The sequence below is a fragment of the Coturnix japonica genome, chromosome 3, assembly GCF_001577835.2.
Source record: "Coturnix japonica isolate 7356 chromosome 3, Coturnix japonica 2.1, whole genome shotgun sequence".
NCBI lineage: Eukaryota > Metazoa > Chordata > Aves > Galliformes > Phasianidae > Coturnix > Coturnix japonica.
The window spans coordinates 88,406,492-88,433,850 of NC_029518.1; the positions used below are offsets into that span (position 1 = coordinate 88,406,492).

General features: G+C 44.2%; 2 protein-coding genes across 4 annotated transcripts; one reads left to right on the forward strand and one right to left on the reverse strand.

Moving 5' to 3' along the window:
• Positions 1–1,740: 1,740 nt before the first annotated feature.
• Positions 1,741–14,294, forward strand: ATP6V1C2 (ATPase H+ transporting V1 subunit C2). Of its 3 annotated transcripts, none has more exons than XM_015859424.2 (13): positions 1,741–1,819; positions 2,255–2,413; positions 3,932–3,999; positions 6,441–6,526; positions 9,496–9,590; positions 10,040–10,131; positions 10,454–10,552; positions 11,489–11,557; positions 11,953–12,045; positions 12,274–12,367; positions 12,665–12,762; positions 13,109–13,238; positions 13,930–14,294. In XM_015859424.2, exons 2-13 carry the CDS (start codon positions 2,285–2,287, stop codon positions 14,023–14,025), a joined length of 1,149 nt encoding a protein of 382 aa, XP_015714910.1. In that variant the 5' UTR covers positions 1,741–1,819; positions 2,255–2,284; the 3' UTR covers positions 14,026–14,294. The 3 variants fall into 3 exon arrangements, with proteins under 3 accessions (XP_015714910.1, XP_015714911.1, XP_015714909.1); XM_015859425.2 differs by lacking the exon at positions 1,741–1,819 and adding an exon at positions 2,005–2,164; XM_015859423.2 differs by lacking the exon at positions 1,741–1,819 and adding an exon at positions 2,005–2,141.
• On the reverse strand, positions 14,214–26,689 carry PDIA6 (protein disulfide isomerase family A member 6). The gene is made up of 13 exons (XM_015859422.2): positions 26,564–26,689; positions 25,199–25,340; positions 23,818–23,875; positions 23,006–23,132; positions 22,416–22,522; positions 20,517–20,650; positions 19,991–20,105; positions 19,001–19,141; positions 17,953–18,037; positions 17,792–17,864; positions 17,245–17,403; positions 16,611–16,707; positions 14,214–15,823 (listed from the first exon to the last, which is right to left on the reverse strand). The coding sequence occupies exons 1-13, from the start codon at positions 26,595–26,597 to the stop codon at positions 15,752–15,754; spliced, it is 1,344 nt and encodes a 447-aa protein (XP_015714908.1). The 5' UTR covers positions 26,598–26,689; the 3' UTR covers positions 14,214–15,751.
• Positions 26,690–27,359: the final 670 nt, after the last annotated feature.

Below are 27,359 nucleotides of genomic sequence, written 5' to 3' on the forward strand. Positions count from 1 at the left end.
AGCTATTTTAGACTTCCACACGTGTTACTGCAGTAATACACTTGCATGAATAGGAAATGGGATTTTAAAAGATACTTCTGAAGCGGAGGCGAAAAAACCACACATTAATGGAAGACTAAGCAGGTAATGCTTGTCATGTAGTAGTTGTACAAATTGTTTTATTGAGAACTGCAGCTCTGAGGTTGCTGTTTTGCAAGCTAACAAGCTTTTCCCATTAATGTCAATGTCATAATTGTGTAGGTAATTAACTCTGATTATTTGTTAGAGCAATTTGCCTCGGGAGATACTTCAGATGGGGTATTAATGCTTTTAATGGCTGCTTGGAGGCTGTGCTTTGCACATTACTGTGACAGAGGAAGGAGTACTCATAAACACAGGGAAAGGCAAAGCCACAGCAAGCTTCCTTGCTATGACAGATCAAAGGGAGTGGGAAGACACGTGGTGATCACAAGGGAATTAAGCAGCTTGGTGATCACACGGTGCAGCACTCAGTACAGCTGAGGAAGTAGCAGGGGCACAGGAGCTGAGTTACCACCAGTCAGCAGCACACCACCATATCCCATCCAAGGGGCTCCATGATCCTGCCCTCCTCCATCCCATCTTCATCCAGACCTAAAAGTGTATGATGGGGGGAAAATAAAAAGGATTAGAATAAAAACATAAAACAGTCTAAGACCTTAACCTTTCCATTAGCAACATGATGCAGGAACAACTATCCAAGTCCAAGGCTGTTATTGAGGACATCTCCCATCAGCTGCTTCAGCCTTATGCTGGAGACACTTAATCTAGCATTACTACTTTGGGGCCTGATGACATGCATCCTAAGGTCCTCAAGGAACTGGCTGATGCAGTTGACAGGACTCTGTTTATTATATTTGCAAAGTTATGGCTGTCTGCTGAAGCTCCTGGTGACATGAAAAAGGGAAACATCACTCCCATTTTCAAAGGGAAGACCCAAGGAACTACAGGCCCATGAGCCTCATCTCTGTGCTTAGGAAGGCCATAGAACAGATCTTCCTAGAAAACATGTTCACAGAATCACAGAATTGTGGGGGTTGGAAGGGATCTCTAGAGATCATCGAGTCCAAACCCCCTGCCAAAGCACCCTACACCAGGTAACACCCATGTTAGGGCACAGGAGGGATGAGCAAGAGATTTGAGATAGGCAGCATGGCTTCAATGAAGACAGGCCATGCCTGACCAATCTGGTGGCCTTCTAAAATGGAGCGATGGCACTGATGGATGAAGGAAAGGCAACTTGTATCATCTGCCTGGACTTGTGCAGGCTTTTGATGTGGCCCCGCACCACATCCTTGTCTCTAAGTTGAAGCGATATGGATTTGAAGGCTGGACTATTAAGTGAATGATTGGTTGGAGAGCCAAAGCCAAAGGGTTGCAGTCAAAGGCCAAAGTCCAGCTGGAGGCTGGTCACAAGTAGTGTCACTCAGGGGTCTGTCTTGGGACCGGTATCCTTCAATATCTATTAATTGCATTGATGATGGGATTGAGTGCACCCTCAACAAGTTTGCAGCCAACACCAAGCTGAGTTGATAGTACAGAAGGGGGAGATGCCATCCAGCAATTAAAACCCTCTCAGTTCAAGACACTTTTTGGGTGGTGGTGTGTGTGTGTGTGCAGGTGGAATGACATTCTCTTTAATGTCTCGAGAACTTCATTTACATTCGGTACAGAGAAATATGAGCAGACCCAGAGGAAAACCCGCTGTCCTCCCGCCTCCCTCCCGGCCCTGCCCCGGGCACCGCCCCGAGCGCGGCCCCCCCCGCCCCATCACCGGGAGCTGCCCGCTGTGCAGCAGCCTGTAAGTTCAGAAGAAGACTTTATACATCTCGCTTGTGCTTTTGCCCAAATATTTGAGCGCTGATATTGATCAAACAGAAGTCCTTAATTACATCCTTGTGACTGAAGTCAGCCTGGCAATGGGGACCGCAGTGGCGATGGGGACTGAACTGGGTGCAGTGCAAAAGGACGGGGAGGAGAGGGAAAGGGGAGGAGAGAGCTTTGGTTCTTCATTCAGCAACTGGATGGAACAACCCTGAGAAAAGGAGGAACTGCTGCGCTGTGTGTGTGACATTGTGGAGAAGGTCATGCTCCGCTTCAGGCTGAGACTGGAGTGACTCACTGTAATTATGCCTCCAGAAGATCAGTAATCGACTCCAGCTCTTTTGGTTCTTAGGGAAGAACACATTCTACACTGTACTTTTCTTAGCCTCTCACCTGCTTTGTGTTTCTACAGTGATCAGGAGTGAAGGGAAAGTATTGGATCATGTCGGAGTTCTGGCTGATTTCTGCCCCGGGAGATAAAACCAACCTTCAGGCATGGGAGAGAATGAACACAGTGACATCCAAATCCAACCTGTCCAGCAACAGCAAATTTCATATTCCAGACTTAAAGGTAAGTGAGGAGGGGGTTTGGGTGTGGGTGACAAAACATCCCCAGCCAGGACTAAGCATTTCTGGGATAAACGTGAGATTTATCATTTCAGAGAGCTGAAAAAGATTGTGACTGGGGGTGAGCTGTGTTCAGGCTACTGAAAACTGACTGGGGAGGGACAAGAGTCATTTTGCTTGAAGATGACTTTCATGTGGGAAGGATACATGTGTGAGGAGTGAAGGTGACTGGTTAAATACAATGTATTGCATCTGCTGTACCCTTTGCTTGCAATCACAAAAGTCACACAGCATTGTACAACTCAAATTGCTAATGCATGGGGAGCAGCTCAGTATCTAGAAGTACTCCAGTGAGACCACTGACGGAGGAGACAGCCCTATATAGTGCACATTACTCTATAGGAGATGGCTGTGTGTATATTCAGCTATATTACTGGCTTTATAGCCTCGTATCAATAGGAAGAGCATTTGTGACTTCTTTTTAAAATACATCTTTGTCTTCTTTAATGATTCTTTTCTAAGATCTGCACTTTATTTTTATTTCATTTGCATCTATGAGAAGTCTAAATAAGTTTCGTTGAAGTCAGTGGAGCTGCAATAAGTGTGGTACTTGGTTCCTTGGGGAGCTACCATCACTCATCTCTTACAAAGCTACACGTGGTGCAGCCAGGGTCTGGCTTTAGTCCACAAAGATTAAGTTATGGCTTGAGCTGTTCCAGTTACTTACAGATGCAAGTGAAAGGGGAGCATGGCCTTTTCTCAAGTGATAACCTGCTGAAGTAGCACATGGGTGCTGCAGACTGCGCGTGCTGCTTTTTACACATGCACCTGAGATTGCTGTGATTTTACCTATCTGTGTGCCACCAGCCTGGTTAGTGCTGGTGTGAGTCCATTAACACTGGGGGAAGTGAAGTATTGACATCATCAGACCATACAGCCAGCTCTTTGTGTTCTGCTTGTTGTTCTGTGCAAGACTTGTTTCTTCTGTTCTCCTTCAGCCTGACCCATTGTAATGCTGAGCTGGCAATGTCACAAGTAAAGGTTTGGCAATGTATTGCAGTACCATAAACATAGAACTATGACTGCCACGGAGTCATGCAAAAAGCAGATGTTGGTCCTGGGGAAAATGATGTCCTGAAAGGCTTAGTCTTTGGCAATAGGAAAGGATGCAGAGAATACATTCTGCTTCCCTTGGTTCTCTCAGTACATTAGATTTGTTTTATGTGTTTGCTGTGTGCATTTCTACTCCCTATTTTGTTAGGTAAAAGTCCACGCTACTCAATGATTCAGGAATGAAAACAGGAAGGAAGACATGGGTGCTTGATCTCGAGACATCATATGCACTTTTTCCTTTATTGGAAAAGGCTTTTTGTGCCTGGGGCTTGGAAAGGGAATTGCTGTATTATCCACTGAGTAAATAATGTTCTGAAGTACTGTTGAATTCACAAATCAAAGTCCCTAAGACTGCTGACAGAAGCCTTGGACACGTGCATTTCTCACCTGCTTCTCATCTTTTGTACAGGTGGGGACACTGGACGCTCTTGTTGGTCTGTCAGATGAGTTGGGAAAACTCGATACCTTTGCTGAAAGGTAAAATAGTTCTTTCTTACTACCTACAAATGAAGAGGAGGCGTTGTTTGTATGGGTTGGTGTGTCCTTGGATTCACCTGAGAGTTGGTTTAACCCAGACTAAACAGCTGTGTTTTGTTTTTTTTTTTCTATATTCTTTTTGAAGAACAACTTCCCCCCATCTAGAAACTCAAATTAATGAAGCAGTATTTAGAGAATATGAAACCCTCCCCAGTTTTCTTTTTCCCAGCATATTTTTCTTGATTTTTTTTTTTAACCAGATATAGGAGTTATAAGGAGATATAAGGGATAATTTCTTCTGAATGAAATCGGGTCCTCTTCTTCTCAGTCTTTTTAACTTCTGGAAAGCCACAGTATTGACTGGCATTATGTCAAACCCATTTATGCAGGGAGACTCACATGATCTCCTTGTTGATCTCTGCCAAGTTTGCCTTTTAGGCCAAACTGACCTGGGTGGACAAAGGATAATAGAGAATGGAATGTTAAGGAAGTGCCAGGTTTTAGGATACTTTATGGCACAAAATAGACTTTATTGATGAAACTTTTTCTTGCTTTGGAAGCAAACCTCGCATACAGCTGTGGGGCTTTTTGCCTTTTCTCCCCTAGCCAGGCCTAGTGAGGAGCTGCCTGTCTGCATATGCTTTGTGCTCTCATAGATTGTTTGGTGGGCGCAAATACATACAGAAGTGCCAATATAAGCTGTTCAAACCAATGTTAAGCAGTTTGCGTAAACTTAAGTCTGCCAGAATACATTTCTCCCTAGCATAGTTCTCTGACTTTGCTGGTACCACAGTGGGGCTGAAATAAGATTTACATTTGATCACTGGGTTGCACACAATGTTAATCTTTTTAGACTTGCTTTTTCAGAATATTTAACAGCACAGAGCATCTTAATATTTAATCAATAAGACCTTCTCTATCGTGACTTTCCCTGTCTGGTAGGGAAACCTGCCCCAATGTCTTTGAAAATGTGTTTGTGCATCTGGTTCATACAGCAGATTGTTCATGCTGGAGTGAAAAGGTAATGGGAGTAAATCTCGGATGAGACAGTGCCAATGCCATCTATCTATTCCAATGCAAAGTTGGAAAGCTACTTTGGGCAGCAGCTGAGGAAAGCTACTTAGCCAAGCAACAGAGCGATCTGAGTTTGAAGGATAAAGGAATCATGCAGAAATGATTTTTGGAAGGGCTTGGCTAATTCCCACTTCTGTAGAGCCTGCTGTAGCTTCCAAGTAAGATCACTGAGGGGAGTTTTAGGTGACCTGTTCCCACTGTTACCTTTGTTTTAACTCAGCGAGGTATCACATAGTTCCTTGTTCAAGCTGAATGCCACTTTACTCCACTAATTGTCCTGTTAGTGCCAGCAGTGGCACTTACTGTGTGACATGGTGTATGCCCTGAGCAAAAGAGTCAGAGAGGTTTTTATACATTGAGCTGTTGGATATGGACTCCTCCTGTTTGTCTTCTTTGTTTGTAAAGCTAATAATGAAGAAGGACCAATGAGATTTCAAACTAAGGAAAATGAGTTTAAAAACAAGAAAAATAGATTAAAGGAGGGTAATAGCAAGGAATTATCAGGAAAAATGAATTGGAATTATGACATCATTTTGTGTTAAACAAATGCCCAAGATTTTGAGTATGTAAATTGAAATTCAAGGGTTAAAATACCAAACGCTTGTACTTAGCCAAAGAAAACAGCATCAGGAGAGTTCAAGCCTGTTCAAATGACCTGAACATTTACATTCCTGCTCCTCTGAGGTAGCTACCTGCTGCACTGTTGCTAGATAAACAGGACTGCCAATAAAGGCAGCGCAAACCTGTCAGCGCTGCCTCCTGCCAGGACAGCAGAGAAGGGGCAGGAGTTTGCAGGATCTATTGTTTCCATGTACTTTTATTATTTATTTACACAGGGAGGCGGAGTGTTTTTCCATGTCGCTGTGGGATAATGTGGTGCTTTTTAAAGCTGACGTTCCCATCCGTCACTCCTACCTGAGCACTTTCCGGATCCCATGTCTGCAGGGTGTTGTGCAGAGGCTGGAGACTGCAGGGTTCTACTACCTGCAGCTTTCTGTGCCCCCAATGGGAGTGATGGTTAATATTCAGCTTTACCTAAAGAGTGTTTGACTTTTATAACTAAAATAATTGTAATTAAGTAGTGGCACAGTAACACTTTCATGGCTCTATCTAGTGCATCAAGCCTGATGTCTGAACTGTTCCTGTCTGGTGTCATAAGAACAACTGCAAAGGTTTATTTAGCATCCCATGAGCAGATCTTCAACCAGAGTTAAGCTGGCTGTTTATTGTCGTTTTAGTTGCAAATTTACCTGCCTTGCTTCAGAAGTGTTTTGTGTGGGTATCTCCGTGTTTATCAGATCATTGTAGTATCTGTTTTATATTTGTGTTGTTTCTTTACTAATGAAGCTTCTCTTGTTACACCCAAGCGTAATTAAGAAAATAGTCCAGTATATAGGAGAAGTTATGGAGGACTCCAAAGATAAAGTCCAGGAAAATCTTCTGGCTAATGGAGGTAGGTGCTGTGAATGTGGACATGTTAATGCATTGGTGCTGCCCGTATTTTGCTTCAGAATATGAGCATTCAGAATTGAAACACTCACCCATTAGAGAAAACAACCATCAGGAATATTTTCCAAGAGCACATCTAGCCACATTACAGAGTTAATAGAAACTCTATACAGCTGCAGCTTTGCTTCCATGACAATATTCAGTATCTGATAGTCTTTTGTGGAAGAAATATTTCCAACACCAGAGCTGAGGAGTGAAGAGGAAACCAGGAGATGTTCCTAAAATGACCTAGAGCTTGTTTCTGGCCTCCATGGGCTGGATCACTTCCAGGCAGCTAAATCATGTCCTAAAAGTCTGCATGGAATTGATTAATACTATAGTAGTGTTTTACTTTTCTTGCTGCAGTGCTGGGATAGAACTTGCTCTCTGTCAGCTGTGGATTTCTAACATCACAGGTGGATGCTGGGTGCAACAGTTTTAGACTGCTGGGGAGTTATGAGTTGTTGGGAGCATCAAGACCAGAAATACTGTGTTACAATCAGTGTTGCAGTAACAATGACAGCCTGAGGACTTTCCTGTTCCCACTTGGCCTATGCACTTTTTGTTAGTGGAACTGTGGTGCTGTTCTACAGCAGGTAGGCGGTGAGGTCTTGCAGGCTTGTGCAATCAGCAGAATGTGAGATCTCCATTGCAAGGGGAGGGCCTTGTCACTGCCCTGCCCATATGCTGCTTCCTTTGAGAGCCAGGCTGCACTCACAGGGTCATGCCAGAGGCTGTTGAGATGTGCACTGTTGCTCCCATTACAAATAACTTCTCTTTGGTTTCCCTTGTGATCCTCTGCTCTGACTGGCAGCTGTTGTATAGCAGAAGAGAAGAGCAGGCAACTTCTGAAGGTGAAAGGTGACTGGAGCTCACTATTAGAACACAGAACATTCCTATCTGGGAGGGACCCACAAGGGTCATGGGGCTCCACACGTGACCACCCAAAATCAACCCGTGTCTGAGAGCAGTGTCCAGATGCTCCTTGAACTCTGGCACTTGGGGCCTTGCCTTCAGCCCTGGGCAGACTGTTCTGTGCCTACCACCCTATGGTGCAGACCCTGTCCCTAACCCCCAGCTGCCCCTCCCCTAACACAGCTCCATGCCGTTCTCTCAGGCCCTCTTGCTGTCCCAGAGAGCAGAGCTCAGCGCTTCCCTGCACTCCCTATGAGGAGCTGCAGCCATCATGAGGCCCCCCTCAGCTCCTCTGCTCTGGGCTGGGCACACTGAGGGGCCTCAGCCACTCCTTGCACACCTCAACCTCCAGACTCTTCCCCATCTTCATAGGTTGGGGAGAAAGTCCTTTTAGAAACTCCCTTTGTGCATGAAATAAGACTGGCTTTTTACATGTGCAGCTACTGGCCAAGTACAATAATCCCACTTATTTATGTTACAGGGCGAAAGGATAAAATGAAATGTCTGAAAAGTATGTTGAGGATTGCTGATTGCAGTGTTGCTACAAGCATGCATTTGGGTGTAGTAGTGCTAGAAACAAGTCTTGGTCTTGTTGTAGAGATACAGTGATCATGTTATGATGGATTTCTCAAGTAACAACCTCGTAGCTCGATCACGATATCTCTATGACTTGAGAAACAACAGGTTGAACTTACTTCCTTTGTTTCCTCTTTTTACGCTCTTTTCCTTTCCTGTCGACTCCGCATGTGTTGTAATAGAAGGATGTGGAAGTTTCTTGTATCTGCTACTAATTTCAGTCCTTTGGTCATCCAAAGGAGTCATATCTATGACTTTGTCAAGACTGTTGATTGCATCTTTAAAAATAAATAAAGATATATATATATATATATACTTAGGATTCCCCCGTTACGATCCAATAACATTCCTCACAACCAGCAGCAACACGTCCATCCCTGGATGTGTTTAAGAGCTGTTTGGATGTGGTGCTCAGGGATATGATTTAGCAGAGGGATGTTAGAGTTAGGGTACTATGGTTAGGCTGTGGTTGGACTTGATGATCTTCAAGGTCTTTTCCAACCTGAGTAATTCTATGATTCTATGAACACAGAATTCTTCTATCTCCCTTTTTGGATGGCAAAAAGACCCTAAAACTGAAGGTCGTGCAATCAGAATCAAAATTGTAAGACCTGAACTTCATATCTGCTTTACCTCCTTCCCAAACGCTCCCTGTGCTGGAGTTTGCTGCTTCCTGGTCATGCACTGGCAGGAAGGGCTTAACCTGTGCATTGAATGTGAGGGAGCTTTGCACAGTGGCTTTCATTGGGAGGGAGAACATGGCCATGCCAGTGTTTTCTACCTTCTGTTCAGTTCATCCTTTGATAAGAAGTTGTCTTCCTCCTTCCATAAGACTTTCCATGCTTCAGAAATCTAATAGGGTAAACTGACTCTGATGTGAGGTGAGAGAAGCCCATGGAAAGGATAGCGCTGCACTGGCAGGGTGTTTGGTGTCACACAAGGCGGGGTGGTACACTTAAACAACTTAACAACTTAAACAACTTAACAACTTAAACAACTTTTCACATTCCTTCCCATCCATCTCTGTTCATACAGTGCTTCTCACACTGTGTGCAGCCCACAAGGAACTGTTCAGCCCTTGCCTTGGGAGTGGTTAACTCTGCACCAGGCAGTGAGGAGCACTGAGCAGCCCCACTTGTCCCTCCTTTCCTTAGCTCCCTGTTTGTTCTGCCCCATGGCAGCTTCCCACATATTCTCCGTCCTACCTATCTGGGAAGAAGCCCATGTGCAGCAAACAGTGCCTCTATTTCAACTACTCTTTAATTTGGAGATGTTTAGATTGAGCATTTGATTTGTGCGCATTTGATCTAGATCAAAATTCTATGAGAATTCAGAGGTGGGACAACCAAAGCTCTACATAGGATTCAGCTGGGGGCTGCCACCCCAGCCTTGAGTTTCCATCGCGTCAGCTGTCTGCTGTAACACTTTTCTTTGTATTTCCAGTTGACCTGATTAGCTACTTGACCCGATTTGAATGGGACATGGCCAAATATCCCATAAAGCAGCCACTGAAGAACATATCAGAAGCGTTAGCAAAGGTGAGCTGTGCTCTAGGTTGGAAGATCTCAGAATGGGAAATCGTGTCTTTTGTCAGTTTTGGCTCTCTTTTATCACAGCGGTCAGTGAGAGCTCTGCCCGTGGTTTGGGCAGGAGCATGTTCAGAAACTCACTGCACTGCAGCAGTTGATTCATTTTAACTTCTACTGTAATAACACCGATATATATCCATATATCTGTATCTACAGACAGATATCCAAGCCTATTCATTCCATAAATACATGGACCTTTATCAGATTTATTAGACGACATTGATACATGCTACGTTTTAGTCCGCTAAAACTGAAGTGGGCTCCCTCTTGGCTGCGTTCAGATGGTTTTAGGAGGGGCTGACAGCTGTGTTACCTCTCTGCAGTGCAGAGGTAGGAGGAGGAAGGCAAGGACGATGCCTCAAGCAATTTCTCAGTTCACTTTGTGTACTTTGTTTTAGCAAGTAACTCAGATAGAAGCAGACCTAAAGACCCGATCTGCTGCGTACAACAACATTAAAGGAAACCTGCAAAGCCTGGAGAAAAAAACTGTGTAAGTACAGCGTGTGCCTGTTGAGCTCTGGAATGCTGCATGGCTGACGTGAGAGCAGTGCGTGCCTCATCTACTGCTGTGCAGTGAACTGTGTGTGCTGCTATGGGTGCACACATAGTGCCTGGCTTTGGGAGGAGGAAGCTCAGGGGAGACCTCATTGTTCTCTATAACTTCCTGAAGGGAGGTTGTAGTGAGCTGGGGTTCGGCCTCTTCTCTTGTGTCTGTAGCATGCACTGCTGGCAACCATATCTCCATCACAGTGCCCTTGGTGTGCTCCTACTGGGTTCCTGCTAATGTCATTTTTTTGTCTTGTTTGCTTTAGGGGGAACTTGCTGACTCGGACGCTCGCAGACATTGTGCATAAAGAAGACTTTGTTCTGAATTCTGAGTACCTTATCACACTGCTCGTCGTGGTGCCAAAGTAAGGCGATGGCATGTGCACACTGATGCGATGTTGAGTTTCGGGTCTGAGTGCTGGATGCGGGCAGCTGATCTGTGCTGTGTCTGGAGAGCAGGTGGATCCATTAGCAAAAGGAACAGACTGCTCCAAGCTCAGAGCAGGACAGAAGTGGGATGTAGGTGTGTAAATGTTACAGAACAGGTTCTCAGTCTCCTGGTAGGAGTTAAAATAAACCCAACACCACGGCAGAACAGATTTGTACTGGAGCTGAGACAGTTTATAAAAGGAATCAGACCTGTCAAACTCACAAGGGCTCTGCTGGTCACGTATTTATAAGTGCCTGCATATAGTATAATTGCCATTGCCATCAGTTGTGAAGGTGCAAGGTATCTTTCCTTCTGAAAGCCTACACAAAACTTGTCCTCTCAGTACAACACTGTTCTGACATGCACACACAGTGCCATCACTTTTCCATCTGAAAAACATGTCACAAAAAGCTATTCTAGGTAAGTTTATTGAATTTATTACCAACTCCTTTTGGGTTCCCACTCTAAACACATCCCACTTTTGCAAACTTACCCCTCCCTTGGCCCCATTATTCCAGTGCTGATCCCAGTATTGCACTACATCAGCACTGGACCATGACACACTTGTGTAGAGCTCCTAGAACACAGGACACATGGAAACCAAAAGCCTCAATCTTTCCACTTCCAGCTTCACACTTCCTCATCCCAGAACCCAGAATGAGGGAGGACTGAGGGTGATACATTGGGAAGCTTCTTTCTAGCTACTCATTTAGGAGAGGAAAGGCCAGAAGAGGATTTGCCATCACACAGCCCAGCACAAAGAGCTCCCACTCTGGGCAATTAGCTTCATTATTTTTATCAACACATTCTCTATTGTCAATTAATGGTATATTGCATTTATTTACTCTCCTTTCCTTTGTGTTGCTCAAAGATCAAGCTACGTACAGTGGCAGAAGACCTATGAATCCCTGTCTGATATGGTAGTGCCTCGCTCCACCAAGTAAGTGACATCCCAAATTAAGGTCCCTGCTGGCTGCAGATATCCCTGCCGTATCTATCACTCAAGTTGATCCAGAATCACTTGACTAATACACAGGAAAGCACAGAGAGAGGAAAGCTTTGTGCAACTGCCTGTCTTAAAAACATGTAAGCAGGGGAACGTATTAGGAAACAGAAAGAAAAAAAGCATGTGTGTAAGCAGGCTGTCTGCATCAGAGACACCGTGGTTGGTGCTATTAGAGCCTTTGCTCCCTCTGTAAGCCACATCTGCCTCGAAAAGCGAGGTATTGTTCAGCTTCATAAATGAGAGGAAGAAAGAATTGCAAAAGAGAAAGGTGAAGCGAGTGTGAGAGATTGGCCGTGTCGACTCACAGCAGGGATGTTTCCCTCTCACAGAATGATTGCTGAGGATGCCGAGGGAGGACTCTTTACCGTCACCCTGTTTAGAAAAGTGATGGATGACTTCAAGGCTAAAGCTAGAGAGAACAGGTAAGCAGTCACGCTTTGCAAGGGATCCAGCAACTGTTCTTCCTTCTCTCATGCAACAGACAACAGGACATCTGCTTTCTGGATGTGACTTTGACTCCCACCCTATAGATCCTTTAAAAGAACCAGCATCTTCAAAACTTCCTTATCTTGCTTCGTCAGAGGAAAAAGAGACATTTGTGCTTACTGCTTGGACTATGGCTTGTGAGAGCAAATGTCATTCAATTGTAGGTTCATGGTTCGAGAGTTTTATTTTGATGAGAAGGAGCTGAAATGTGAAAAGGAAGAGCTGATGAAGCTGGCTTCTGATAAGAAACAGCAGTATGTAAGTAGCACATCAAGTTGCTGGCCGCTATATTGACAGCCTTTGCTACCTGTGTGTAGGGGTCTCACTTATAAGTGGCTTCCTGATCCCAGTAGATTCCTATGAGCTCCATCCAGCACTGAAAACTGAGGTGTGGGATAGATAAGACCATTTGTCCAAGGACACACAAGTTTCTGATCTACCAGGGGGCCATAATGGCCTTCCTGAGAATTAACTCAGCAGCCTTCAATGGCATTAGCAGTAGAGCCATGTCATGCAGCAAAGAGGGAATCAGCGCTGTTACTTCTGTTCTTATAGGGCCCGTTACTGCGCTGGCTGAAAGTGAACTTCAGTGAAGCTTTTGTGGCTTGGATTCATGTGAAAGCCTTGAGAGTTTTTGTTGAATCAGTCCTGAGGTACGTGGGGACAGAGGCAGTGCTGGCAGATTCCTGACAAACATAACAAATACCAGCTCACTTACTTCACTGAAGGGGGTTTACATCACAGGAGATGGTACAGATGACACGTAAAGCTGATGAGATGGTTCTTTGGGGCCACTTACAGCTAAAATAATGGTGCTTAATCCCCCTAAGGCTTCCAAATGGAAGTGTTTATAGAGAAAAAGGCAGCACAGCACAACTGGAACCATGCACTACATAAACCATCCACTAGGGAATGCACCAGAAGGTCGAGGAGGGAGAAGAGCAGGTAAGGAATGGGGTGATCCCTGGAAAACGATGGGGTATTTTGCTGTGTTTGCAGGTATGGCCTTCCAGTGAATTTCCAAGCCATGTTGCTGCAGCCAAATAGGAAGTCGGTGAAACGCCTGAGAGACGTCCTAAATGTGGCCTTCAAACATCTAGATGAAGTTGCAGCAGCAAGTATAATGGATGTATGTATCTGGAATACAACTGCATGTAATGGAGCTTGTCCCAGTTTAGTCCAGGGGTTGGAGCAAACACCTCATCACATCTTGCAGTGTGAGGATCCTTGGGTACAGCTCTAATCCCTGGTGGTTATGGAAAGGATCAGAGGGTCGGGTAGGGTCAGGTTATCATGGAGAGTTGCAGAGTGTGCTTACAGTTCTGTTGAAGCACGTGATGCTTACAGTTACCAGCCTGAAACGGGTCTGCTCACTCATAGCAGTTGTTCCAGGTAAGCTTTATGCATTCAGCTCAGTGCCAACACCAGAACTGATGTAAAACAAATGCTGGGACTATGAGATCTCCCTCCTTTGTAGAAGGCTGTCACTGAGAAAACATCTCAACCCAGCACTGCACCAGGCAGCAATACTTGCTCCCCGGGTCCTGAGTACACCTTTATAGATGAACCAGGTGTTTACAACTGCCTAAAACCAGGCAAGCAAAAGATTCCCAGTGCACAAGCCAATGAGAACAAAGGGAATATGAGTACTGTGATAGGCAGCCTACCAAAACCACCAAGCAAACAGCAGATTCTCTGACAATTCTGTTAAGCACAACAAGTACAAGACTCCATTCCACCTCAGTGAAGCAAGCAATCTGCTTCAGCTTGGAACAGCACGACTTATACTGATACTGAAGTCATGTTGTTTCCTTTTGCAGCCTGGCATAGACATCCCTGGTTTACAATTGAGTAATCAAGAATACTACCCTTACGTCTATTTCAAGATCGACCTCAGTCTTCTCGATGGCAGTTAAGAACAAACCAACCATTTCATCTATCAATTGTCAAGACCCAAATGTTATAGGAAGAGAATCTTCAGCTGTTGAAAGTCAAATTGAAATGCTGATGAATAAGATTTTCCTAACACTTGCAGTAATTTTTTAAGTGGCTTCAAACATCTCCAGTTCATAGAGCTATAAAAACATATTTCAGAGGCAGGCGGTACTATGGTAATATTTATTATTTTTTGGTAAGTTACAAAGATGGAATCTATCGGACTTCAAATTAAACCATTTTGTGGCTACTTTTTGGTGTGGTGGCTCGTGTTTCTACTAATTGTACAGTACTGGTTTTGTAACAAAGCAAACTTCAACCAGGAAAGAAAAAAAAAGGAAGGACAGAGCATCAGAGCAAAGCCTCAGGGCTTCTGTTTGTTTCCATAAACGCCTTAAGAAGAAAGAGACTCAAAGATTGACTGGAGGAAGACTTGTGGTTCCAAGTGCTCACAGTTCAGTCTTTGCCAAGACACATCAGTTAGAACACGTCTGTTAGAAGAGCTGGGACAATGTAGAATTGAAGGTTTCCTTCCCCGCATCAGTGGTCAGGCTGCCAGCAGTTATTACACAGCTCCTAGCTCAGACCAACAGCAGATTCTGTACTTCCATTTCAAGTTATTTCCTTGAAAGGATGGGAACTTTCAGTTCCTTCATTCCTTACTTAGAAACAAACTGATCACATGAGGGTCATTCTACTGGACACCGATACACAAGACACGGAGAGCAACAAAAGGCCATGGTGTTTTCTTATTAAAAAGAGCACTGTGTTCACACCAAACCCTGCCTCCTCATCGAAGGAAACTGCAATTTCCTATCAAAACAATGCCAGATGGAAAGAGAAATACTGGATCCAAACAGCACTTTGGCTTTTGACTATTAGCACCTAGATATACTCATGTCCTAAAAATGGGGATTAGTTTCACTGTCACTCCTGGGGGAAAAAAAACCAGCAGCTCCCAGCTCAGCAGCGTCTTCTACTGGATGGCATCTCCCATTGCAGCAGCAACCCAACTTCCATAGTATTAATGATCATATCGAGGCTGGCACAAAGAAAGAGAAAACCCCTGAGAGAGAATAGGAAAGGGAAGCCTGAAGAACATTTAAGCTAAGACTGCCGCTCTAGCCAAGCTTTAGCACAAACCATCGATACCTTTCACAGTTAAAGCAGGACAGCTCTCTTCACCAGCCTCTCTCTTCTGCTGTTTGTTACTGAAGACTCATCCAAACCAGAGTAACTTCTAACGTGTGCACCTCCATTTCTCCGTACAAGACTAACACTGTGTGTCAAAAATATTCTGTTTTATTTAATTGAAACAGAAGCTGACCAGGTTCCACCTCCACAGAAAAGCAAAAAACAAAACCCACATTTAAAATCAGTGACACTAACAGCTTCCTGTAACACTCCAACACACCGTCAACAAAATCAAACCCAGGATGTTTCGAAAGAGAAATAAAAAACAAATCGATGCTGTCCTCAAAATATTTGTTACACAGAATACAATCAAGTTTACCGCTTGTGACAATTCATAGAATTTCTGCAATGTTTTCTTGAGTTGCGTACAGTTCACTGCTGCAGTGCATCACGTAGCACATCGTGTCACGTGCCGTTGCTCCATAAAAAGGCCACTGGAATATCCATCTGAACGTGAACCGGGTTGTAAACTGCTACGCAAGCTCTCCCAAGAAAAGAAGTTTCCTCAAGATCTCACAGCTCATCTTTATCCCAGATATCATCCAGATCCACGTCGCTCAGGTCGATATCATCTTCAACGGGAAGCTGTGAGAAAGCAACAGTTTTGAGCAAACGTTTGTCAGCAAAACAGCGCTAGAGCATCACTGACTTGGGAAGATCCTTCATAGAAAAAGCCAAGTTCCCTCCTGTCATTTCTGGCTGATAAGAACTGACAGCACTTGAAGCCTGAGACAACTGACTGGTGTTTAGACTGGATGAAGGATGTTTGCTACTTACTCGTTAAATATACCCCACATAAAGTCAATTGCAAACAGACAAGGCAACAGAACTAGTACCATATTCATAGAATTATAGAATGGCCTGGGTTGAAAAGGACCACAGTGATCATCTAGTTTCAACCCCCAGCTATGTGCAAGGTTGCCATATTTTCATTCCATATGAAGTAGACCCAAGGACTGCGATACCTGACTTTTACAGCAGTGTTGAACTTTAAGCAAGAACGTACTGAGATCACTGTGTGGGCTTTAACTTATCAACTCAGTAAAATCAGCACATCACAAAACTTCCACCATTTTGGGCCTTAGATGCATACGCTACAGGCTTCCTCACTCAGCATTGTTTAATAATGCACTATTTCAGCCTCAAGGGACTGAGCTTTCCTATAACATTCTAACAGGCAGGAGTGCCTGCCCATAATGTCAGACAATGAACCCAGTGCCTATGTTCCTGTTAATTAATTTCTGCCACTGGGCCATCAGAATGACTTGCTACAGTTTTCCCCCACTCACCACGCTGCCAGTTTTTAGTTACTGTCCCTTTGCTTCTGAACTTTGCAGAACAACAGCACTTGTAGACACAGAGCACTTCTTACCTCACCATCTTTGCCATCCCAAGGTTCAACTGTGTGAATTTTAGGGAAAGCTCCACCTCCTACTGGTGCTGTAGAACCACGGCCAACAGACAGTTCCCTGAGAGGAGAGAAGAGTCTGTAACTCTAGTTTGGGGAGTGACCTATTTTATGCGACTCTAACTTTGAAAAGCTGGAGATAATGTTTCTTTAAGCAGATTCTAAGCCCCTGCTGTCTCCAAGGAGCTCAGGATAACCAGCTCCTGCTTGAAGGCATCCATCCTGCAACTACTGCTTAGGCTTGCTGAAGAAAGCTAACACTATAAACTAAAGTGCTAATCCTTTTGCATTCTTTCAGGGGCAAATAAGACACAGAACAGGACCAGAAAGGTGGCCTGCAGTAGAACAGCACTGAATACCAAATCCTAAGAACTCCTTCGGTTACTACATAAACCGTTTTCCAAGATTCAAGTTTACTTATTGGTTTTTCAAACTACTTTCCAATGTCTTAGCAAAACCACAATTAAATTCTAAATGGCTGACTGGCTGTATCTGCTCTCTACAAAAAGGTACTGCTTAATAGCTGCAATTCTACTGAAGCCATTCATTTTTTCTATCCTTGCTTTGAGCCACAGCCTCAGTTTGAAGGATTTCTTACCTGAGAAACTCATTAATCCCCTGTTCGCTGAATGATCCTTTCAGGAGGGCAAATTTCATCTTCCGGGCATTAACAGCTGCCATGGCTGGATACCCAAAGCCTCCTATTCCCAAAGAGCTCTCAAGATCTGACTGAGCACCAGCTTCGGTCCACAGCCACCTTAGGGTAAGAAAAAAAATAGGAAATGGAAATGGGAAAGGTGCTAGTCATTAGCCATTACTCGCCAGCAAAAGACTCAAAGAATCCAAAATATCACCCTAAAGTACTGTAGCATTCACAATAAGAATACTTGATGGCATTAATGCTTACAGATAGCCTGCATGGGCACAATTTGAGAGGTGCATTAAGAGATAAGGGAAAAAAAATATCCAGCTTATTCTGCAGCTGCAAGCACCTCTCAGCCCAGTCAGTGAGCAATCAAGATAGAGAATTCAGAACAAGGAACAACTCTGCATGCAGGTACATCACTGCCATACAAGATTCTCTCCCATCACCTCTAAAGATGGGCATACCTTATCCAAGAATACCAGACCACGATGCCACTTACCCCCACATCTTCTTTTTGTATTTTTCAGCCATTTTTAACATGACATCCAGGTAAGAATTCCTTCCCGAGGCTCCTGTTTGTCAGACAATTAAAGAAGTTAAACACAACCACGGGCTTAAAGGGACAAATTCCCAGAGAAGACTGCTTGCTTGTATGTCTACCTGTGTCAAGAATATGAGGCAGGACAGAAATGATGCAGAGCTGATGAGCATCACAGGTAGTCTTCAGAACATCTTCACTAATTATCTAAAAGAAAGACAAAGAAAAAAGAAAGATCAGTGATAAAATAGACTTCTGTTATCCTGCTGTGAATGCAGTTCCCTCCAACAGCTCATCAGCTCCATCCGACGAGATAATAAACAGAACCCTTAAAGGCACTGAATACTTCACTCATCCCTCAAGGTAAGGCTAACTACAAAGAATGCATAAAACCTTCTATTAAGAGCTGAAGCAACAGGAATATAAGCAGTACCACATAAGGCTTCTACTTAAGACAGCTGCCCTTGAATCAGGGGTGGTGTAAAACAACCCACTATCTAATTACTTATTACTGCAAACAGCACACCCAGACCTACACGTGTGCCTGTAGTTCTTTCATGCTGTTGCTAGCATAAGGAGAGCCAGCAGGGTGCAGCATTTGCTGAAGACTAAGAAATGTAATTGCTATCTGATGGAGCAATCTCAATTTTATCTCATCTATTACCCTAAAAAGGGAGTCAATCCATTTACTTAGACCAATGATCGACAAACTTGGGATTGTGGACCAATCAGTGTGCAGCCTTGAATATATTTACACTAATTGGGTCCATCTGCTATTAACCTACCAATACCAATCTATTCTATTAAGTACAAAACAGAGGTTAAAAAACCAATGAGGTGAAGATAATCATTGCAAATGTTAAAATCCTACTTTCTTGACATGACATTCACTCAATTTTTCACTCATTTGCTAAGAGAATTCAGACATACTGACACCAGTGCCATTGGTGACCTCAACTGTACCAGCTCTCAACCCTTCAAGGAACAGGACATACACATTAAGAACAAAATAACAGAAAGCTGCGTGATCAGACTTGCTATTCTTGCCTATTTCTGCCATGAAACAGTGCACAAGCAGCACAACTTGGCTGTTTGATTTACAATCCTATAAAAACTACAAAGGGTATAACAGGGAAGCAATTTGGAAATAAAGAAATGAAGCAGAGATACCTCCAGAAGCTCAGGTGGTGGTGCATTATCAGAAAATAGATCCAGAGCACGAGCAACGATATCAGATCTAGTTCTCCCTCCATCATAATCAACAGGGTCTTCTCCTTTCTGGAATATCTTAATTGTGGGAAATCCACGAATCTGCAAAACAAGTTAAAATAACCAGCTAAATAAATGAGTGTTTATGGTGGATGGCACCCACTAGTCTGACGTACCCTTCATTAAGAGGAAGGGAAGAGATGTAACATCTAGGTGAGCCTTACAACATGCTACAAAGGAGCTTCAACAATTTTGTTGCTTCTGTAACAACTCAAAGCAGTGTTAACACACTGAAACAGTGTTTCAAGTGACAAGCAGGAAGACTTCAGCCTCAGCTCATTGACGGAGCACTGTATGCTTCCTATTTCTTAGGGCAATGGTTTTCCCATCAGTCTCAGGAGAAACAGTGCAGTGCCCACAGGGTGGCAAACAGGCCATAAGCTCCCTCTGCTACGCTTCACATGCGATGTGCTTAGTGCTCCTGATTGCCAGCTACCTTCACTCACAGGGAGAATAAGCAGCTTACGGTAAACCCTCCCATATTGTATTAAAAAAAACCCCTAAGACTAGCAGTTTGCTTTGAGCACACAGCATAACTGAGCAAGGCAGTTAATACTGTCAGAGCAACTCCTGACACGTGGCTCAGGGCTATACACGTCCTTCAAGTATCTCTAAAACACATACACATCTGAAGGGAGATCTCTCACTTCAGGTGATAAAGTTATTCAAGATGTTATGATGAACGGCTTTACTCATCAGCAACATTCAAATTCATTCCTTTCCCCTCACCCCTCCTGTGTTGCTACTGACATTCAAGAATTAATTGCATACAAACTGTATGTGCCACTTAGTGTAACACAAATAGTGCCAGGTTAAGATCACTAAGGTTGAAGGAAAATCTGGCATACCAGGGACAGGAAAGAAAATGCCATCACTGCAAAGCACACTCACCCCATATCTGCTCGCCAGCATCTGATTGACTGTTGCATCTACCGCAGCCAGCTTGACTTTTCCCTTGGTTTGTTCCTTCACCTCAGTGGCAGCAGCTGCCCATTCTGGCTCCAGGCTAAAACACAAAATGATCGGTGCTCTGAGCTCCCTCAGAGTTACAGCAAAGTACACCACATCCCAACACTACACAGCACGCTCCACTCAGGGGGAAAAGAAAAAGAGTCTGCAGGGTATAACAGCTAGCTACATTATTCCAATGAATGCCCTGGATCTAAAGGAGTGAAAAGGTTAATCCACTTCTGAATCTTATTTCCATTGGTAACCAGCAATTTTACTGCCAAGGAGGAGTGCAGCCAAAGCAAAAACAAGGTACCCATAGCAGGAGAAGCCCACACCTTTTCGGTTAAACACCTTACATTAAAAAACCAACCAAACAACTTCTGATATAACCAAAGCCCCTTTTCAAGGGATCAAGGGTGCTGCATACAAACAACAAAGCAAAAAAACAACAAAGGAACTCGTTTACTTTTTGCAGTGCCCACACCATGGGGCATAGAACTCCACCATCCACACATCGTCACTATTTATGACATTCTTATCGAAGCTGTCATCAGTCAGTTCAATCACGTCCTTCTTATCTCCACCTCCGCTTTCTCGGCTCTGTAAGAAACAAACAGACCCTCACATATGAGGCAACCAAAATGGGTTTCCCACATGAGCTGTTCCGTGTCGTGTTGTACCAAATGGTCTTTATTTGAATATATGAAACAGGGAGAGTTAGGTCACACAACTTTCCCATTTTAGAGCTGACAACAAATGTATGCAGCCTATTCCCACAGCACTGTCAAAGAACAGCAAGTGAACCTTTCCTCATAAACAGCATTCAGATCAAACTAACTAACAGGAAGACGCAGGAACACTTACCCAGCTCTTCATGCTCAGATCAGTCTGAGAACAAAGTACTCCCTACTTCCCATCACACCCACCTCTGTGCCCTGCTTTCGATGCAAGACATGCCTGTGGGATACAAGCTACATGGCACAGTCTAACAAGGGCTTCTGTTCTTGCTAACCGGAGAATGCGGATGCAAGAAACTTGCTCCATGATTTTGAAATGGTGGTATGAGTCAGAAGCTTTTCAATACAACTTCAGGGAGAAATGTAGCAAACCAACTACAGCAGAATACTACCACATTTAAAGGAAACCTAACTAACTCATCCCAGTGCCAAGCATGCTTCAAGACCCTTAATCTCAGGGATGGTCCTAGAGCAAATGCCTTCCAGGAGGCATTTTCAACAAAACGAAGGACACAAAGGTCATTAGGAGTAGTCAGCAAAGATTTACTGAAGAGAAAACATGCTGATCTGATTGCTCTGTATGATAGATAACCAGCTTGGTGGATAAGGAGACAGCAGTGGATGCTACCCACCTTGACTTCATGATGTTTTTGACACTGTTTTCCCTAACACCCTCATTCAGGAATTGATAAAAGCATAGGTTTGATAAGCAGGGAGTTGAACTGCAGAACTGCTGTATTCGAAGGATTGCAATCTAATCACCACCAAGTCACTACTGCTATTTTCCAAGGGCCAATACAAGCACAGTACTGGTTCTGCATCTTCTCCACCTGGACAGTGGGACTGAATGCACACACAGCAAATTCCTGATGCACCAGATGAACGTGCTGCCACCTGGAGCTACCTCAAAGTTCAACACAGTGAGAGGTAACGCAGTGCATCTGAAGAAGAATAACTCCATGCAAAGGGTCCTGGTAGAGAACAAGTTGTACTTGAGCCACTAAGTCACTCCTGTGGAGCATTAGGCAGGAGTTACCAGAAGGTTGGGTAAGTTATCTTTTTTCTGCTCAGTGTTGGGAACAAACACAAGCAGTGCTGGGTCCAGTTCTGGGCTCCCCAGTGTAACAGAGGCATGCACACTCTGGGGTAAGTCCAGCCAGGGGGCAAAGCTGATTAAAGGCTTCACGCATCTGACATATGAGGAGAGGCTGAGATTGCTAAGCCTGCAAGAAAGAAGGCTCAGTGAGAATCCTTCTCATGTATTTAAATTCCAGGGTGAAAGGGAGTAAAGGAAAGTCAGACTCTTCTCTACAGTGTCCAGTGACTGAACCAAAAATAAGGGTCCAAGCTGAAATAGAAGAATTCAATTTAAGCATCTAAGAAAACGTTCCTACTACAACAGTGGTCAAACACCAGAAACAGCTGTCCAGAGACTTCAGTCTCTGTAGTCCCTATGTCCTTGACATAGCCCAAAGCAAGTGCTCTAACTGACACTCCATTAAGGAGGAGATTGGACTAGATAAAATTAGGAAGTCCCTTCCAACTCAGAGAATATGGGACACAAGCCTGTACCCCTCTGCACAGAACAGCCGCCATCTAAAAACATAACAACACACTTCGTCCAGTACCTGTCTCCCAGAACTGTATCCTCCACTTCTGCCACTGAGCCGGTCTTTCACCAGGGACCGAAGAGCACTCAGAGCAGCATCAACAATGGCTTCACTTGTCCTGCCACCTGCAAAGCAGCAAAAAAATGAATCATTAAAGCACCAAACTGCTTTTCAGGCAGGTCATTGAATTAATCGTAATTATAATCGTAAGTATAAGGAACAAAGTCTCCCCCCTTGGGATCCTTCAGGAAAAGCAGGTCTGTGCTGAGAGCAATACAGCACTAGCAGTGGGACACTGACTTAAAACTAACACAACAAGATTCCTTTTCTGATTTTCATATGTGCACTTTATCCGATGGGGAGATGACTGTGGCAAGCTCCCAGTAAACAGCAGGAAATGAGTAATCTTCAGGAACTGCTTACCGACCTCCATCAACTAAAGGCTGCTGACAGGACACATACAGCTGGTCAAACACATCTCACCCACCTGTCTCTCTCCATTTCCGTACCACCGGACATAGAAAAAATGCCACACAAGCCAGCACTAACAGCTAGCATCATTACTATATTCAGGGATGCTAATAGGCATGAAAGAATATCACACTTACCCTGATAATCTTCTGCTTTGTTTTTGTTGGCTCCAAATATCTTGATAGTTGGAAAACCTCTGACTCCATACTGTCCACCCAAGGACTGATGCTTATCTGCATCTACTGCACCTACTTTCACTACACCCTGTGGAAATAAGAACAAAAATGAATAAGAAACGAAACGAAAACAAATAAGACGAACCTCCTACAGTGATGTAACACATCTTAGATACTACGTATGGTGAGAAGTTATTAGTAAGGTAAAAAAACTGCCACCAAATGAAAGATGCAGTTCCCCAATAAGCACTGAACTAGGAACACCTCTATTTCTCTCTTCAACCTGAAAGCTTTACAGTTTTACTCCCCAGAAGGAAATACATATTTTACATTCCCCTTTTCTGTGAGACAGCTCAGCAAATCATTGCATGATCAAGTTTTCTACAATAAAAGAAGCACTCTGCACCAACAGCTTACAAAGCTGTGCTCAAATACTCAGTTCATACTGTTCCTGTACTTCAAAAGGAAGGGACATGATGGTGAGAAGGAGAAAAGAGAAATATGCTATTTTGGGGATGGCTGGATTCTACAGTCTTGTGGTGCTGTTCAAAGCAGACTAGGAAAACAGCAATGGAAACTAACTGGGACAAAACTGACTTTCTTATATATTTTTAATGGTCTTTTAACCACCTGGGATAGGCCGCTTCTGCAGCAGAGGAGCATAATTAAACTGATACAGTTTGAGGGATTTCCATTCTGCTTTCGTGTTTCCAAGGCAAACAGTTACTTTATTCCACTACCATAGAAGCGCCCTTGTGAGAAGCCAAACTTACTTTTAATGCTGTTGCAGCTTTCTTCCACTCAGGGGTCAGTCTCTGACAATGACCACACCTTTTGAAAGTAAGAAAAGAAAAAGCAACGAATAACACTAACATTCACACATAAGTATCTCATGAAGTTCACAGCCTTGTTGGGTTTGAAACTGCAGAACACCTGCACACTGCAAACCAAAGGAGTTCTACCCATGAAGAGAGGAAGAGACTATGCAACATCATATCATCTCTCAGATAACTGAAGAGAAATGTCCCTGTATTTTTTATAGACACATGTACACAAGCCTTCCTAGCACGTAGGTAAAATCAAGCACCAAAATCCAGATTTGCACAGTCTCTTCAGTTGCTAAAATGCTAAATGGTTCAGTGATGGGGACTGAAAAATTGATTCTAGAGGTAACTCCTTAATTAAGAAGAGTTTTTGGCACATCATCTCCCACAAACATCTCCTGAAGACCCACAACTGATTGGGAACCAGCATACAATCATAGCACAGTATGTCTGCAGGGAAAGAGAAGCTGTCCATTTACTGAAACTACATGATTCCCATCGTTTAGCCTGGAAAGCTGCAATAGCACTAGAAGAGGCAGTAGATAAGTCTCATAAACTGCCCAGTTCAGACACTGTCAGCCTGTTGCAATTCAAGCCCCTTCATCAGGTTGGATATTAGGAAGAACTTCTTTACAGAAAGGGTAGTTAGGTACTACTGGAATAGGCTCCCCAGGGAAGTGGCTGAATCGCCATCCCTAGTTGTGTTTAAGAGCTGTTTGGATGTGGTGCTCAGGGATATGATTTAGTGTAGGGTTTTTAGAGTTAGGGTACTGGTTAGGCTGCAGTTAGACTTGATCTTCAAGGTCTTTTCCAACCTGAGTAATTCTATGATTCTATGTGAAAGCTTTGAGCAGAGGATTTGTGCAAAGATGGAATATGCACGATCAGACTTTACAGGCAGGATGAAGAAACTGCTCTGAATACAAGCTGCATGGGAGAAAAGGGAAGTAAATTAAGATTCACAAAGCCAGTATTTATAAACATAAGTGTGCATTCAGCTCTGTGCTTTACATCTGACTGAAGTTAAGACAGAACTGAAGAGCCTTCCAACTTATCTATTGCATTTGATAAGTCATTTTCCATTTTCATTTCAGTTGAAAAACTGAAGCATTAAAATGGCATATAAGGCTTTGTTGTTACAGCATTTGACAGTTTCTCCCCTTTTCCCATGATGAAGGTACTTCAAACAGGAATCTCAACTTCAACTCTTCCCTAGTTGTGATGCCACCAAGCTGACATGTGGACCATGAAACCCTGGACTGATCAGCAACCGATTCATCTGTTTGCTCTGATCTTGCAGAAGAACCAACTACACCACTGTAATGCTCACCATGGGGCGTAGAACTCCACGAGCCACAGGCTCTCACTCTGAATGACCTCCTTGTTGAAGTTGGTTGGCGTTAGCTCTATCACATCATCACTGGCCGAATACAAACCATTCACTGCCAGGAATAACGTGCAGCTCACCGTACCTAGAAGAAAAATCAAAACAAGGATGTAACCATCTGTTAAAATGAATTTCATACTTCTGGTCACTTCTAGATCTTACTTTAATCTGAGACTTCCCACATACAGTCTCATAGCCCTTTCTTCTACCTTGTCAGAATTAAGAGATGACTTATGATAACAACAAATCATCACTGAAGGTTAAGGGAAGTAAGAGGTCAGACAACAAAGCTCTTGGCAACTAGGCAAAAATAGCTGGCTTTTCTGCAAGTGGCTCTGATTTGCATAGCAAGCTGCCTATTCACTTCCTTCAAGACTGAATACAAGAAAAAGATACAGCTCAATGATGCAAAAATTCTCTAGCATGTGGTACACAGGCTGTGCAGCACACCCTATGCATTAGCAGCCCTGCTCAGCAAGTCAAGTTTCATTACATTATTATATTCATTATATTCTGCAAATGAGGGAAGCAGAAAGTAACATATTTTGTGTGCTCAGATGTCAGGGCTGAACTGCCACACTGCAAACCAGTACCTTATCCACCCCATAACACCCTCTTCCCAGCATCTCTCAGCCCCTTCTCTTAATGTGATCCTCACTGGGTTCCACCACCAGACTCCCATGTTAGGTTGACCCTGCCCCTTCAGTATCCCCTCAGAGCACACCAACCCACCATCAGGGCTCAATCTCTACTTAGAAACCCTTCCCAAGATGTTAAGAAATGACTGAATTGAAACCAGCACGTTTTATCATCACCCAAGAGAAATCTGTGGCAAACATTCAGCAACCGAACAGAGCTCACTCAACTATTTCAGACACTTCAAATTGAAAAGCTCAAGCTCTCAAAGATCTGCCAAAGAGAATCCAAAGAAGAAAGCATACGGTGAAACTGAACTAGGTTAACAAGGTTAACTAGGTTAACGAGGTTAATTAGGTTAACGAAGGCTGTCCTCATCGGACCAACCCCCTCACAGCTCCGTCTCCCCCCGCCGCCCTTTGTATACGTTAATTCACCCCTGGCCGCAACCAGGACGTGAAAAAACCCCAACACCCTGATTACTAGAAACGAGACGAGCTATTTTAATCTTATTAAGAGCCAGCTCCGCTGCTCCCGCTTGGGCCTCACGGGCAGAACGGGCCCTTCGCGCTTCCTCCCCCACCAAAGAGGTCACGGCTCAGCTCTAAGCACGGCCTGCCGCCCCCCCATTCCCCACCACCACCCCATAAACACCCTCATTGCGGCCCTTACCCCACCACAGGCCGCCCGCTCCGCGCACCCCCATGGCTGCAGCCTCCCTCTGCCGCCGCCGCTCCTCACAGCCCGCCCGGCTCCACCTCCACGTTCCCCGCCGTGGCCGGCTCCCGTTGGTGGATGGGGCGCAGCCGTAATGGGGTGGACCAATGCGGAGCGGCCGCGTGAGGGCCGCTGGGCTGAGGGGAGAAGCGCTATGGGGTGGGAGTGGGCGGGTAGGGTTAAATGGCGGAGCTTGGTGTGCCCAGCAGCTACTTGAATGACGAGCATTTCCAGTCTTGGGTTAAGAAACACATCCCGTGTAGATTGACCCGTTGTACTGAAGGGCCTTGGAGCAGATTGTGACTTGTTGTGAGCACAGCGTGCTTTTCCTGCTGAGGGGAAACTCAGCCCTGCTCTGAGGAAGCGTGAGGGGAAATGTTCCAACTGAGGGGAAATACTGAATGGTAAAAGCCTTATGGGTTAAAGTGATGGGAACAGGACTTTAGTTATTATTTAGTCAGAGTGATACCAAAAGAATCAGGCAATAAATAGCTATGCTCATCAGTGTGTGGCAATGGCAATTTCCTTGGGCCTCAAAATAGCATTTCAAGCACAGGGATAACATTTGACTTGATGATAAGGTCACATTCTGCAATCTGTCTTTATTACACAGAATCACAGAATGACCCGGGTTGGAAGGGACCTCGAGGATCATGTAGTTCCAACCCCCCTGCCTGGCAGGGCCACCAAACATACACCTTTACTAGATTTATTACACCAGTCAGGACAAGAAAAGGAGACATAACTGCAG